We start from the raw sequence: 15532 nt of genomic DNA, 5'->3' as shown, positions 1-15532 counted from the left end.
TCTACGTGCGTTGTAAGAGAGAAAACAGCTAAAGTGCATTTCCTAAATATTCCAACGTTTTTGTGAGTTCCAAAATAACAAAACAATATAATAAACAAACACATACTCTAAAGATTTAAAAGACAGCCCTTTTGCTGATCCAAATTTATGTAGAAAGTTACCAAAAAAACAACATAAATAATAATAAGTTACAATTAATTATTATGCGGGTGCCTTTAGTTGCGCCTCAGGCATAAATTTACATTTATTTTTCTATAATTTAGAGAAAGTCTACATAACCAAAATATTCCATTCCAATTAACAAATATTGTTTCCTGCTCCACAGAACTCCATTTGTTGCATTGGATCAAAGATCACCGTTGACGGTGGATTCCTCTTGCCCCAAACGGTAAGTGAATTGAACTCAAAAATCAAAAACAAAAAAAAAAAAACAATCTTATCAAACAATCCAAATTAGTTAAAAAAAAAAAGATTCTGTAATAAACGAATTTTCACTCAACAACGATTCGACCGACAATCCCAACGACCGACTGAGACCTGGTAACCATCCAAGTTGCATGCCACAAAATCAACCTCTTTCTGTTGTAGTTGGTGTTGCTGTTGTTGTTGTTGTTGCTGTTGCTGTTGTTATTTTGTTGGCCAAAAAAAGAGCCTCGGGCAACTGATTTTCGTCTCTCCCACATGCCAAGTCAGAAATTGTGCGCCATAAACGAAGACTGTTTAAAAAAAAAAAAAAAAAAGAAGAGAAGAGAAGAAAAAAAAATGATGTGCCTCAAGTGCTGCTACTCCCAGTGTACCCGCACCAAAGGAGAAATAAACAAAAGTACGAAGAGTACAAAAAAACAAAAAAAAAAAATCATACAAAGTCCACAGGCATTTTTGGGCAACCTTAGCCCTGGGCTGAGTTATGTGTGCAGACGACGACGCCGACGACGACGACGACGACGACGATGACTCTGAGGAGAACGAGTCGCATTATTTTTTCTACCTTAAAGGCTATTAAATACGATGGTGGTGCGATTGTGACCGGCCAGGTCCAAAAAACTAAGCGGCCAAAATGACCCCAAGGCCACTACAAACAACACACTCGCACACACACACACACACACACACAGCACAAAACAAAATATTCAGCGAATCGACAAGCTGTGTGAGAAGCGAGTAGAATCGGAGCCAAGTCAGGAGGCAAAGTTCAAAAGCGAGACTGCAGTCGAAAATCGTATTCAAATAAAAGCCAAACAAAAGCAGGACGAACATAAGAGGGGAATCTGGCTTTTGGGGGGGCCTGTTGGTGGTGCCCTGCCAGCGACCTTCGCTTGTCGCGACAGCCTCTTCCTCTCTCACTCTCTGTCTCAGTCTCTGTCTCTTTCTTGAATCGAAGCAACTGGTTTTTGCTTTTGCCTTTTGCCTTTGCTTTTCTGCCATTGTTTTTTCGTTTTGTTTTGTGTTTTTGTGTGTGCGACTTGTGTGCCCGCCATTCCATTCGATACCAAAGGAGGCGGGGTCGTCGCAATCTTGTTTGTTTGTGCCACACAATTCGCACACGTGCCACACGGCAGCTAATTTGTTTTCATTCTGCGTTTTCAGCTTCAGCTACTTGCACCTGTGCATTGATAAAACCAAAAAGTGATTTCCATTACGTTTGAGTAGTCAAAAGCTGTTGCTGAATGTGCATTTGAATGGCTATGGCTGTCGGTAGCTCTTGGCAACCACCGACTCTGCCTCGGTCTGTGCCTCCTTATCCAATTGGGGTTAGTTCCCACCGCCTTCTCCTTCTCCTCCTGCTTCTGCTTCTTGTTCTGTCCTAATCCGAGAGCACAGACTCTCTGTGCTCGATCACAAAAGCGCTTAACGCGCTGTGTGTTAATTAAGGCTGCAATTCGGCATCATTACCAGCATCAACAGAACGGCATTGGTATGGCAATTGCCACTTAACCGCTTGGTTCTGGTAATAAATAAAATAAATTGCAAATCGACTGACCAATTACCCTCTTTTTAACATTAATTTGATTACAAAGATAGGTTCAAATGTTGTTCATTTTATTGATTTATTAATCTGCTGATTGTGATGGGTATCTAAAACTGTTTACTATATTTCTTAACTACTTGAACTATATTTATATGGAAATGTTTAAAAATTTTATTTCAACATCTTCCATTTGATGAGTTCACATAATTTGTATAATTGTCTGAAAACTGTTAACATTTTGAGAAAAATCAAGATATTTGTGCATTATCTTTTATTTTAATTAATAGATTTTATACAAGAAAGTTTTCTTCGTAAACTGAAGTATAATAATCATAGATATAATTAAAATCAACTCATATATTGATATTGTCCTAGATATATCTAAAAATTTAAATTATTAATTGACGGTTAATTTGCTAGTGTTATAATATTCAAAAAAATGATTTCTAGCATTAAAATATTGAAATTGCCTTGGCTGGTTCAAACTTAATCCCTTTCTAAAAACCGACATCCCATCATACTATAAGACGACTAAAGTCCTTGTGACTTTACTCTGTTCGAGTCTTATTGACTTCATGCTATTAAAAATCCTTTACAATAGTACAGTAGAATACGGTTATAACGACGCTCAAGGTACCGACGATTATATACATCCTCCTCTTATATCCAGAAGACGTACTAACCGGAGTCCCTTTGTATTGGGATCAATCAATCACTCATCGAACTTTAGTCGCTATAAACGGACGGACGTTATAAGCGAAGTCGTTATAACCGGATTATCCTGTATGTGGAAAACGCTATAAGTATAATGAACCAAGTCTGGAAATAAAGCTCTAAAAAGTTAAAAACTCAATGCTTTTCTAAAACAAAAACGCTTTGTACTGTTTTTTATATAATGCCTCATGGCAATATAAGACAGACTTATCTAGCATAATCAAATTCGATATATAAAAACGGTTTTCTTATTAAACTTCTTTATATCATTACCACAACTTTAAAACTAGTTGTGAATTATAAGCAAATAAAGTGAAAAAAACGAAAACATAGGTTGTAATTTCAAAGTTTATTTTTATTTACCAAATAATACTTAAAATTCTATTAAACTATATAACCAAATTTAATCATAAATGACTGACTAGTTTGCTTGAAGATTTCCTCATGGTATCTGCAATTAAGAATTTAATGTAAATGCATTTGTTATATAGAAGTTGTTTTTTTATTATCATGATTAATTGCATTTTTATATATTTTTAATGGTCGTAATTATTTGTTTGTTGCGCTAGAGAACAGTCTTATATGCCCCTTGATGCAGTTAAGCCGCATTTACTTGGTTTCCCAGTTGCTGCACCTGCTTTTGTGTTGCATATTGTTGTTGTTGTTGTTCTTGTTGTTGGTATGTATTGTTGTTGTTATCGTCGGTTGGCTGGTTGCAATATGCACACGCAAATTGCACCAATTAGGAAATACGAATTGGCATTGGCATTGCCTGCCAGTTGCAGCAAAACAGAGATGGAGCGGGAACGAGAACGAGAAAGGGAGAAGCCTTCAATGCACTTCTCCTTGTGGTTCTATGTAGATTCTGTTTGAGCTCTACTCAACTGGAAATGCTGCCTGTTAATTATTATGTACGCCTGATTAAGCACCAGGTTTAACAATTTCATTCCAATTTCAGTTTTTTTTTTTTTTGTTTTGTTCTGTTGTATGTAAATATACGCTACAGAGGGAGAAAAAACATATATTACATTCATATAAATTTGTAGCTAAGATTTAATAGAATATACATAAATTGAAAATGAAAGACAGTTTTACTATTGGTTGGTAATATTTTTATAAAATATAGCCAAATTTGATAAGAAAACGAATATTATGTTATGTGATTGCCTATACCGCATGTCGTCAAAGGAACATATCTTTTGAATCATACTCATAATAGGTTATATACATATATTACAAAATTCCAGCGGATTAATTGAATATATCTGGATACAGTTTTTTTTTAAACTAGTTTAACTAGAACTAAAATTTTTCAAAGGACTCAAAAGCTAATGAGCTTTATTTAAAATATCATAATAGGGGGATTTAGTGTTTAAATGTATCGAGAAAATGGCGAGAGGCATAACAACGTTTATAGGATGATCTTATCTCGATAAGTAAGAAATATGCATTTTTTTACTAAATTACTTGAGAGTGAAGAAAATTAGAAGTTGAAGTCGAAAACTAAAACCTTTGTAGCTAAATTTGTGGTCGGATATTTGTAGAGAAAATATAATACAAAAGAATGTGCAATTTTATGTTAGCTACACTATGCGTTGATGAAAATCCGATTTATTCAAATTTGAGGTATGCGGAAGCGAGTCCTTGGACGCGTTTGGGCTCAATATATTTCATCTGTGATGAGACAGTGCCGTGCCCGAAAGAAGGAGGCCCATGTCCATCGTGATTTCTAGTACATCATTTGGCACACATTATTTGAAGTAGTTACAAAATGTCTATTAGTTTTAAAGCATGAAGAGAATTTGTGAAAAATTGGATTGCAGATTAGTTGACTAAAGGTAGGTTTAAGAGATAAAAACAACCTTAAAAATAATATCTGAGGACTAGCCCACACAAATTTTAGTTAATTTTGATCATCTATATATTTGGATTAATTGTTGCAACAGATACTGCCGACAGAGAACTTATGCTGACTTAAAAGTGACATTTTTTCTAGATTGTTTTTTTTTATTCTAGTAAAGTGTAAGTTTTTATTTGCAGCAAGGTTGCAATTTATCTTATATCAGAGCTAAAATTATGTACATGTAAGGACAAAACTAGTCGAAGTTTGGACTATGGTAACCCCATTTTAAAACAATGACAATTTGGAGTCGACTATTTCTATCTTTCCCTTCGACTATTTGACTTTCAATGTTGGTAATAAAAAAAATATTATTTTAGATTCAATATAAAGTGACTTTTAACAAATTGAAAGGTGTAAATATTATATTATTCCCATCGTAAAAGGAATCGTTAAAGAAACATGTTGTTCCAGGATATATAATTTGAAGATTTGCAATGAAATTAAATATAAATGAATTGAAATTAATAATGAATTGCGCTAGTATGCACTTCAATATAAAATTATAAATTTATTTTCAATTAAAAATAATTATGATGACTTAAGAAAGGTTGCTCATTATTCATTTATCAGCCATTTTTAACATTATAAATTTGTTTTCTGAAAAGGTCACAAGCTACTTCAGAAAATTTGAAAACCTTTTGAGATTCTATTTGTCCATTTATCTACTATTTTGAGGTATTTGAGACTAGTCCACTATTTAAAAATTTCCTGCGTTCTTATGTACGATTCGACGATTATCATTTGTTCTGATCAAAATTGATAGATTTTTTTGTTTTTTATGGAGTATGCTAACTTTTCAAATATTTAAGACACTTGTAGCTATATTTCACGGAGTAGATAAATTTAGAAATTAATTCACTCATACATACATATGTACACACATACATGTAGGCTGACATACAGATTTTGCTGGTAATAAGGTTAACTTTTTGGTACATAAGGGCAATTGGTGAGAAATCTTCATATGAACCAATCGTTTTTTTTTTCACTGTGCATTTTTATAGAATTGTGTAAACATATTTGTTTATAATAAGCTCACACAGCATTTGTGAATATTTTCCGTTCGACGCTGATCTTTTGCGCATTTGACTTACAATTCAATTTTGGATTTAGTAGAAAATAAAACAATATATACATACATGTGTCTATATATATTGTCGGTTGGTTGGAGTAAAAGTAATGTTTGTTCTGCATACGAATACGTTTGCCTACAAAACCTCCCTTCCCCACCCACCGCCTGATGCCATCCAAAATAGATGTATGTATGTGTGTATGGGAGTATGTGTGTGTGTGTATGGGAGTATGTACATATCCTCTCATATTCCTTCAGTTGTTACGCCATATGCAGCGCAATCGTCGTTTTTATTTAATATTTTCTAATAAATTTTTCAAAGTTTATTTTTGAAAGCCTTGCAGCGTTTTAATATCTGCTTCAGCATACTCTCCAGGACTTCAGGACTCTACTAGGACCACTCTCTCTCTCTGCTTCCTCAACTTTGCCAGACTCCCACACACACACACACACACACACACGTATGTACATATATACATATATCGCATATATTTGTACAATTTGCTAGGGCGCACACATTCTGCAACTTTGGCTAGCAATTTTCGTAGCTAGAGAATGAAGGACCAAAGCGAGGACTGATTTCCCATATGCCGCAGTTCCAGCATTTTGTGGACCCTTTGGCAAAAGACGACGCAGAAGTTCTCTGTTCTCTGTTTGTGTGTGTGTGTGTGAGCTGGTTCCTAGTTTTTGGCTTTTTGTGTTTTACTTTGTCAAAAAAAACAGAAAGAAAAAAAACAGTAAAAAAAAAGCGAAACTTTTTCATTTGCCTGCTCATCAGCGTTTTGATTTTGGCCAACTGCGAAACGAAAACAAGTCAAGGAGAAACAGCAGAGAAGGAGGACGAGGGTGGACAGAGTGGAGGAACATTGCAAGAAGCAGATGCCTGTCCATTACTTGAGGCATTGAATTCTTCTTAACTTGGCCCACGGACATTTTGTGATTTCTCTCTTTATGTTTGTCTTGGCTATGCACACACACACACACACACACTCAGTTCAGTTCAGTTCCTAGAGAGTTAGTCGTCTCATTTTTTATCCTTTGCCTAATTGGAAAGCCCTTTCCATGGCTTCTACCTCTCTTCTCTCTCTCACTTCCTAATCTCGTTTACCCCGCCATGTTGCAACTGTTGCAGTTTGATAAATCTTTTCAAAACACATAGACAACCTCACCCACACACACCCACCCACACACACACACACACACTCACTCATATCTTTGGGCATAACTTTAATGCCAACATTCTCAATGTTTTCGTATTAACTTTCGAGGAGAGTTCTCTCCATGTGTGTGTGTGTGTGTGCAGCGACGTCGACTGAGACGTAGACGGGGTCTGAGCTTTGACTTGAGGCGTTTTAAAATTGAGATAAGGTTTTGCCTCGAAAACTTTCATTTTGGATTTTTTTTTGTAACTTCTACTTCTTCTTCTTCTTTTTCTTCTCCTTTTTTGTTGTTTTTGTTGTTGGCCTCTTGTTCTTGTTGTTTTCTGGTTTGTTGTGCTCCGCCTGAGGTAGGAGCAACTTAGGTATGATATCTTTAAATGCAGGCACAACAGACACACACACACACACACAAGCACAAACACTCATATGTGGAAGTGGGAATGGAAATGGATATGGATATGCCCAGGGGATGTCGGTAAGGGTAAGGGGGTAAGGTAAGCCAAAGCCAAAACGGACACAGAATACCGCTCCCACTCACATCCATCTCGCTCGCTCGCTCACTCGCTCTCTCTTTTTCTTCTTCACTATTTTACCTACCTAACCAATTGCACAGTTTACGCCTTGCCTTACCTTGCCCACTCATTCCGTGAGTCCTGAGTCAGAGTCAAACTCGTTGTGGAGAATCCTTGCTGTTGTGGTTACTAGCATGCTCTTTTGTTGTTGTTGTTGTTGTTGCTGTTGCCTCCTATTGCCTTCAGCACTGCAAGGATAAATGAATGAGGAGGCACCAACACACACACACACACACACGTACATACATTCTCATGGACTCATATGTACGAGCAAGGAAAGCCCTAGAGGAGACCATACTAACCAAAAACCAGAGTGAGAGAGATTGATAGAGTGAAAGAGCAAGATACAGAGGAAGAATAAGAGAGAGAGGCCACCAAAACCCCAAGTTTCAATACCCAGCAACAAGCACCTTACACAATTACAGTGAATACATGAAATGTAATACAGTTTTCTATAGAAATGTCTAAGAATTGAATGATCTTACTTTGCTTCATCTTAAATAAAGTTGTGCTTTATCTTATATGCCTATGAGGCAGACAGAGATGGCAAGCAAAGCTTATGAACGTGCTCTAAGATCGTCGATTCAGACGAGCGATTGCCGAGGTGATTTCTGGGAGAGTAAATATTATAAAGACTTCTCCTTAACTCCTTCTCCTTAACTCTCCTTCTCTTTAATACCAAGATCTATCTTTTACAAAAGAATTAAAATTCGGATCGGCTACAGGAAGTTCCTAAGATATTGTGGGCCAATTTGTGTCCATTTCACAACCTCATGTCGTTGTCTGACATAGCGACATTAGTTAAGTCCAGATTAAAATATCCTTTATTCCTGATCACTTGATGTTCAGTTTACTTTAGTTGAGTTTCACTGTATATTGGGCAAGAGCAACTCAGCTTACTGCTTGCTTGGTTTCGTTTCGTATCCATCCATGATTTCCGCACTAATTCCAAACGATCGCCGCGGGCGTAGTCAGCTTTTGCCCTTTTTCATATAGCCATCTTGCTTGCACTTACTACTTGGCCAAAACCAGCCAGGACACTCACGGTTGTCTGGGGCGGAGAATTGGGACTGGGACTGGGTCTGGCCTTTGTGTGCGGAAGGTTGGCTGGCCGCAGGACATTTTGTAGGGTTACATAGTCAGCGTCGTCGTCGTCGTCGTTGTAGTCGAAGTCGACGTCGTCGTCGTCAACGTCGCAGTCGTCAACGTCTGCTGTTCTGACTCATCCTCACAGTTTTCCCCCCTCCGCTCATCCCATGCTTTGCCCTTATCCACATCCTTTTGCTAGGTGAGTGTATGTATGTATGCGAACTCTCTAGCTCTAGAGCTCATTTCTTGGCTTTTGTTTTCGCTTTTGTACTATTTTGGGAGATGGTACAAATGGATGGAATGAGATGGAATAGGATGGGATAGTAGGTGAGGGCAAGGGTTACTTTATTTTTCTTTTTTTTTTTTTTTTGGTGAAGATTGAGCATGTGCCAACGGCCACTTCTGGGTCCTTTTTTGAGGAAAATGATTTAGCCAGCAGCCATGCAGCAACCTGATAAGGCAACCCAGCCTCAAAATCACAATCTCAAACAATGCCAAACTAATAAGCCTTCTTCCTATGTCTTCCTCTCCCCTCCTCTTCTCTCGCTCTCTCTCTCTATAACTTTCTATCTCGGTATTTCTGGGCCTACATCTGTCACTGTCTCTGCTGCATGTAAACATCATCATCATCATCATGAGGAGAATGAAACACACAAAACTGCACAAATGTATATGCAGAATTGGTGAATGCAATATCAGCAAGAGTTAAGAGTTAATGACAATGGCCAAAACTGAAAATTCGAAAATGCATGCAGCAGGATAAAGGTGGATGGATGAATGAGTGGGCGTAGATGTGACAGAAAGAGAAAGAGGGAGAGAGAGAGGGAGTGGGGGGGTTGCAGAAAACACAACAACATGGCAACTCTTCAAAATTCATGATAAACTCAAGTGTAACCAAAGGCGCTGCGAACAACTTCTCCCCCCGTTTGTTGCCCACCATTCCTTCTGCCTCTCTTGCCTCCATATCCTTCTCAGCCTAGACGGCATAGAAAAGATACAACCTGAGGCCATAATGGCCTAGAATAGGATGCAAACTGCAGTGCTTGTGTTATATACAATACCGTTAGCATTGGGCGTATAGAGATGTGGCCATGTGTGTGTATGAGATGTGGGTGTGCTCCTTACTCTTGTTCTTGTTGCTGCACCTGCTCAAGTGGGCCGCAAAGCAATTGAAATTGAATTGTTTTGTGGCCAGGAAAATGATAGAACCAGAATCACATACAGACAGAGAGAGAGAGAGAGAGAGAGGGAGAGAGTGACTAGAGAGAGATAGTCTTTTGGAATTTCTGGAACTGTGCACCATTAAGCCATCGTTCTGTATGGTTTGATTGAACGCATTACTCATGCTTGATAATTGCTGTAAATTAATAAAGTCCCACACCAATCCTCTCTATCCTCTATTCCATATCCCTTACACCTTTTTGCGTTCCGCTTTTCCATCATCTCCATCTTCATTCCCTCTGCTCAAGCTGGTCATGAGAATACCTTCCAGGCATTTATTTTGTGCAAGTTTTTTTTTTTTTTTGCTTTTTGGTTTTTTTTCTTTTTCGTTTTTCTTTGCTTTGCTAACCCTATTTTACGACGACTACGTCTCTCTCCGTCTCTGTGGCATTTTTTCGTCGACATTCTCTCATTCGTATGTATTTGAATGTTCATGTAGTTAAAGTTAATCAAATCGTAATTACCCAGCCCCAGTCAGATGGCCCAAGGGCTTCAAACATTTTAAAAAAGCAAACTTGTTTAGTAACCTGAATGCTTCAATTGTATTGTCGAAATCAAATAGCGAAGAATTGATACTCTCGGTAAACTAGCTGAATTAATAATAAACTTGGATTAATATGTGATACTTACAAGTGTAGAATATTATCATTTCGATCCACCATTTCGTTTGGGTAGAGGCTCTAGATAACTTAAGACATTAATGATTCCAAATTGCAATTAATTGACCCACTTAGGCCTCGGGTAAGAAACAACTGACCTTACCAATAGAAAAGCTTTCCATCATTAATTAATTCATAATTTTTAGATCTCTCTTAGTTAGTCAAACACCTTTGGTAGGGCACTCGTTAAATGTATTTCCAATAATCGGTATAGGAATTATAAATTCGCAATATTATGTCTGTCTACTAATCTATCAATCTATTAAAACTATTAATCTAGGCAAACTAACTCTCTCTGTGTTCCTAAAGAACGAGAATTATGCATAATCATTTATAGGTATATATGGAATATATATTTGGAATAGTTGTTTACGATTCTTTCTAAGCCTAACCTTAACGTCTTAATCTTAAGTCATCTCATTTATTTCATTTTCACAAAGGCTGGAATAAATATACTAGGTGCACTTTTTACCTTCTGGGATTCCCCTAAATATTGATTTCTTTTTTCTTTTTGGCATTACGTGTTGTTAATATACATGATTGAAAACAATATAAAAAAATTTATTTGTTAATATACATGATTGAAAACAATATAAAAAAATTTATTTGTTAATATACATGATTGAAAACAATATAAAAAAATTTATTTGTTAATATACATGATTGAAAACAATATAAAAAAATTTATTTGAGACTAAAAGTATAAGAAATCAATATTTGAAATCACAAAATTTATTTTTTGCAGAGACGTATTCAATATATAATAAGTATTACTTAAAAATTCCTTGGAAAATATTTGTAGAAAATATATGTATATTTGAAATGAATCCTTTAATACTTAAGTGCCTAAGGAATTTCTGATCAATTTTATTAAACCATCCATTTCTTAAGGGGGAAATCAATTTAAATTATTCTCCTTTATCTTAATGTAAGTAAATTTCAAAATCTGCGAAAAGTAGAAAGTTTTCATAGTTTTTAATTATAATTAATCGAGTATATCCTAAATTTGATATTTTTATTAAGTCACTGGTATTGACTTAAATATGTTTGTGAAGAATTCAAACATTTTGAGAAAGTAAATTTCAATCAGATTGTGAACTTAAGAAGTTTATAAACATTTTATGCGAAAATGCTAATACAAAAATCGAATAAAACGTAATTAAATTTACATGTTAGAGGGAACAAAAACTAGAGAAGAGTTTTAAATACGTTGTTAAAATGTTGTTAACTTTATTAAAAGTTAATATACTTTTTCATGTAGAAGAGTATTCAGAGTTTCTGAGTTATCTTATATATACTTGATTTGCAAGCGCCATAATATAACGTAACTACCCCGAGAGTATAGGAGACATTTGCAACTGAGAACTTACCTGCAGGGCTAATGCGCCAAAGAACTTTGCACATTTGTCAATGGTTAGCTCGTTGGGAACAAGTTGATTGAGTTTTATTAATTTGTATGGGCAAAACGGTTGAGCAGACCAGACCCAGATAGCATCTAAATTCAGAGGTTGTTGTTAACCAGGCTAGGCAGCGAGGCCATCAAACGTCCGACATTTGTTTGACTTGGTTTACATTACGGATTGCGGATTGCGTATACGTCATGGTGCACGCATTGCAGCTGACACTTCATAATTAGAGTTCGCGTATATACCGCGACCATAACGATGCTCAAATCAACGTGATTTTCGTGTGAAAATCGAGCTGCCCCACTCGAGGCAATTGCCATACCAATGGCTGCGGCTGCGGTTCTCGCTATGGCTATGGCTATGTCGATGCAACATTAACTGCACTCGACTACGTTTTTGGCGATTAGTCTTGTCCACGACATGAAGCTCTGCCAGACAGCCAATGCAGACAGAGACAGAGAGCTGGAGGAGCGATTGAGACTGAGACCGAGAGTTCGTCCCCTTGAGGCAGGCATGGGCATAAGTGAGTTTAAACGCAATGAAAACCAAATATTCCCACACAATCAGCTGAGAAGCAAAGACTAAGCCCATATGGACATTATATAGTATCTTATATATATAAAAATATATTTACAAAATGCCTGTATGCCTGTGTGTGTGTGTGTGTGTTTGTGGTGGTTGGTTGGTTGGGTGATTTTTAATGTTACCCTCTGGAGCTGTAAGCGATATCGTTTGTCTCATTCCCCATCTCCAGCTCAGTCCCCCAGACGATTTGCGGCATTTTTGTTGTCACGTTTGCTGTAATCAAGAGTCAAAGTCAATTTCAGTTATATTTTTGGACAAATTGGTTCTCATGCTTTGGTTTGGTTTTTACATAAGTTAATGCTTATATTAGCTAATCTCTATTAATTGCTTTTTTTCATTGGCATTTTCTGTTTTCTTTTTTTGCAGGAAAAAATGCGATATGGATCGAGAGCGCGAAAGAGATGCAAAAGGCCTAGAGCCACGCGACTTGTCATCCACAGGGCGCATTTATGCCAGAAGCGACATTAAAATCAGGTACTGAACTAGTTTTATTTACTCTGACGGTTTTTGTTTTTCAATGCCTTTTTCTGTTGTGTGCAGCGCTTCACCCACCGTCTCGCCAACGATCTCAAATTCCTCTTCACCCACGCCACCCGCCAGTTCCTCAGCAACGCCTCTGGGTTTGCCCGGAGCAGCGGCAGTGGCAGCAGCGGCTGCAGCATCGGCTGCCTCGGCCGGGGCCAGTTCCTATTTGCATGGCAACCACAAACCCATCACTGGAATTCCCTGTGTGGCGGCTGCCTCGCGGTACACTGCGCCCGTGCATATCGATGTGGGTGGAACTATTTACACTAGCTCTCTGGAGACACTCACCAAGTATCCCGAATCGAAATTGGCCAAACTCTTTAATGGCCAAATACCGATTGTGCTTGACTCTTTGAAGCAGCACTATTTCATCGATCGTGATGGTGGCATGTTCCGTCACATTTTAAATTTTATGAGAAACTCAAGACTTCTAATTGCCGAAGATTTTCCCGACCTAGAGCTGCTACTGGAGGAGGCACGCTACTACGAAGTGGAGCGTGAGTACATCTAACTCGATTCTCAAAATCTACATTTAGTATATGCTAATCGTATGTTCATTCTGTCTGTTGCCCTTAGCCATGATTAAGCAGTTGGAGAGCATGCGCAAGGATCGTGTACGCAATGGCAACTATTTGGTGGCGCCACCCACACCAACACCACCTGCGCGTCATATCAAGACAAGCCCGCGGACTAGTGCAGCGCCAGAGTGCAATTACGAGGTCGTGGCCCTGCATATCTCACCCGATTTGGGAGAGCGCATCATGCTGTCGGCGGAACGGGCGCTTCTCGACGAGCTATTCCCGGAGGCCAGCCAGGCAACGCAATCGAGCCGCAGTGGGGTGTCCTGGAATCAGGGGGATTGGGGACAAATCATACGCTTCCCACTCAATGGCTATTGCAAGCTGAATTCGGTCCAGGTGCTGACGCGTCTCTTGAATGCCGGATTCACCATTGAGGCGAGCGTGGGGGGACAACAGTTCTCCGAGTATTTGCTGGCGCGTCGTGTTCCAATGTGATAGGCTGGTCCTCCAACCGTCGTGTAATCATCCAACCCCACAGCTAGGGCTGCTCTGAGCAGTTTGTCTAATTCGCAGAATGCAAGTTTCGAATCCAAATGTTATTTAATGTTTACCAATTAAGTTTTTCCGTGCATTTTTTTGGAAGCCGTTGCGCAGAGCCCAGCACTGAATTGAGTTAATGTCCTAAGTTTCTTTTTTAGTTTGAGTTATTTTATTAAATTTAAATTTACACTTACGTATATATATTAATAAAACAAAAATTTAGCCAGTCTCAAACGTAACTTATAAAACAAAAACACACACACACACACGCGCACTCACACACGCACACACATACACGATGAACTAAAATAATAATAATGAACTCACCAGCAATAGGTTTGTAGTACATAATTGATGTAATTGAACTTTTATGAATGTAAACTATGGAATAACTTTTCAAAATACATATATCCAAATAGTCTACACCCATAACAAACTATAATGGGCATTATAATAATAATAATATCCAACGAATAAAAAACACAAAACAAAAACAGTTTACACCCTTGCCCCCCTCCAACGCACACTATAGGAAATCCATTAAAATTGTCTTAATTGAATATTTAAAAATAATAAAGAAAATACAAAATGCAAACATTTTTAAACAGATATTTGAAAGCCCGTTAATCCACAACGGCACTTGCCGATAGTTATCGATAACTGTTGAATATCAAAAATACTGGGAATCGGATAAAAGTAAAAATAGAGGGCGCTAATTTTGAACGGGTTTGAAAGCAGATCCAATGGTAGTTCATGACAATTGAAAAGTAAAACTGTTTGAAACCTCTAAAACTATTTGAAGATGAGTACTATAAATTGAAAGATAGATAGTCTTTGATAGGTTCTTTATTTTGCAGGCAGAATCCTTGTGAGCTCTCAAAGCCGGAGATGGAGGTTTGCCCCCATACCTATAGAACAGTATATGTACATATATATGATTATTATTTTCCCTCAAACAAAAGATGTCTTTCATATTCATATTGGCATATTTACAACCGTTTACTTTGTATTTATAAGCATTACTTTTGATAGTTTTTGCGTTAGAGGAAATCACTATAAATGAAAACTAGCGATAGTAAACACTATGCCATACCATTATTTAAAAACTTAAGATATAGATCATGATCTATAATTGCATAGAATCATTTTATATTGATGATTTATTTAACAAATATGTTGCATGTAATAATTATTTTTAGTTGCTATTGAAAATATTTAATTTACATATGTATATTAGGTCGTTAAATTAAGTTAAAAAACTATTGAAATCAAATATTTTTTTAGTCTATAACAAAAAAGAGAAACAGGAAAGAATATTCATCTTTAGGATTTTTTAAAATTCGGATATCTAAATCTCGGATCAGTGACCTTTTTAAAGCACTTCGCTGTGTCACTGAAATATGAATACTTTTGAAGATGTACTTTAGAAGTTATGACTATATGTGTATATGTACATTAGGGGTGTTCTTACTTGTGAGGGGAAAAAAAAATATGAATATTTTGTTAAGTACAGGGCATTTTTTTTTTCCTTTTAGTCTAAAAAAAAATCTCAAAAAAATTTGGGACCGATCGAATAATGTTTAGTGGGCGCGGAAC

At 37.1% G+C, this 15532-nt stretch overlaps 1 protein-coding gene across 1 annotated transcript; it reads left to right on the top strand.

Annotated features, from left to right (window-relative positions):
- On the top strand, positions 1-14123 carry LOC6643273 (BTB/POZ domain-containing protein kctd15-like). Its single transcript, XM_002066209.4, has 5 exons — positions 1-62; positions 326-388; positions 12717-12824; positions 12891-13372; positions 13452-14123. The coding sequence occupies exons 3-5, from the start codon at positions 12730-12732 to the stop codon at positions 13889-13891; spliced, it is 1017 nt and encodes a 338-aa protein (XP_002066245.1). The 5' UTR covers positions 1-62; positions 326-388; positions 12717-12729; the 3' UTR covers positions 13892-14123.
- Positions 14124-15532: the final 1409 nt, after the last annotated feature.

This window comes from Drosophila willistoni (assembly GCF_018902025.1).
Source record: "Drosophila willistoni isolate 14030-0811.24 chromosome 2L unlocalized genomic scaffold, UCI_dwil_1.1 Seg168, whole genome shotgun sequence".
Classification (NCBI taxonomy): Eukaryota; Metazoa; Arthropoda; class Insecta; order Diptera; family Drosophilidae; genus Drosophila; species Drosophila willistoni.
This window is presented reverse-complemented; position numbering and strand designations above follow the sequence as displayed.

Coding starts and splice junctions, on each gene's coding strand:
- LOC6643273 (XM_002066209.4), top strand. CDS start 12,730: ATGGATCGAGAGCGCGAAAGAGATGCAAAAGGCCTAGAGCCACGCGAC. Junction 12,825..12,890: donor AGAAGCGACATTAAAATCAG/GTACTGAACTAG, acceptor TGTTGTGTGCAG/CGCTTCACCCACCGTCTCGC. Junction 13,373..13,451: donor ACGCTACTACGAAGTGGAGC/GTGAGTACATCT, acceptor TGTTGCCCTTAG/CCATGATTAAGCAGTTGGAG.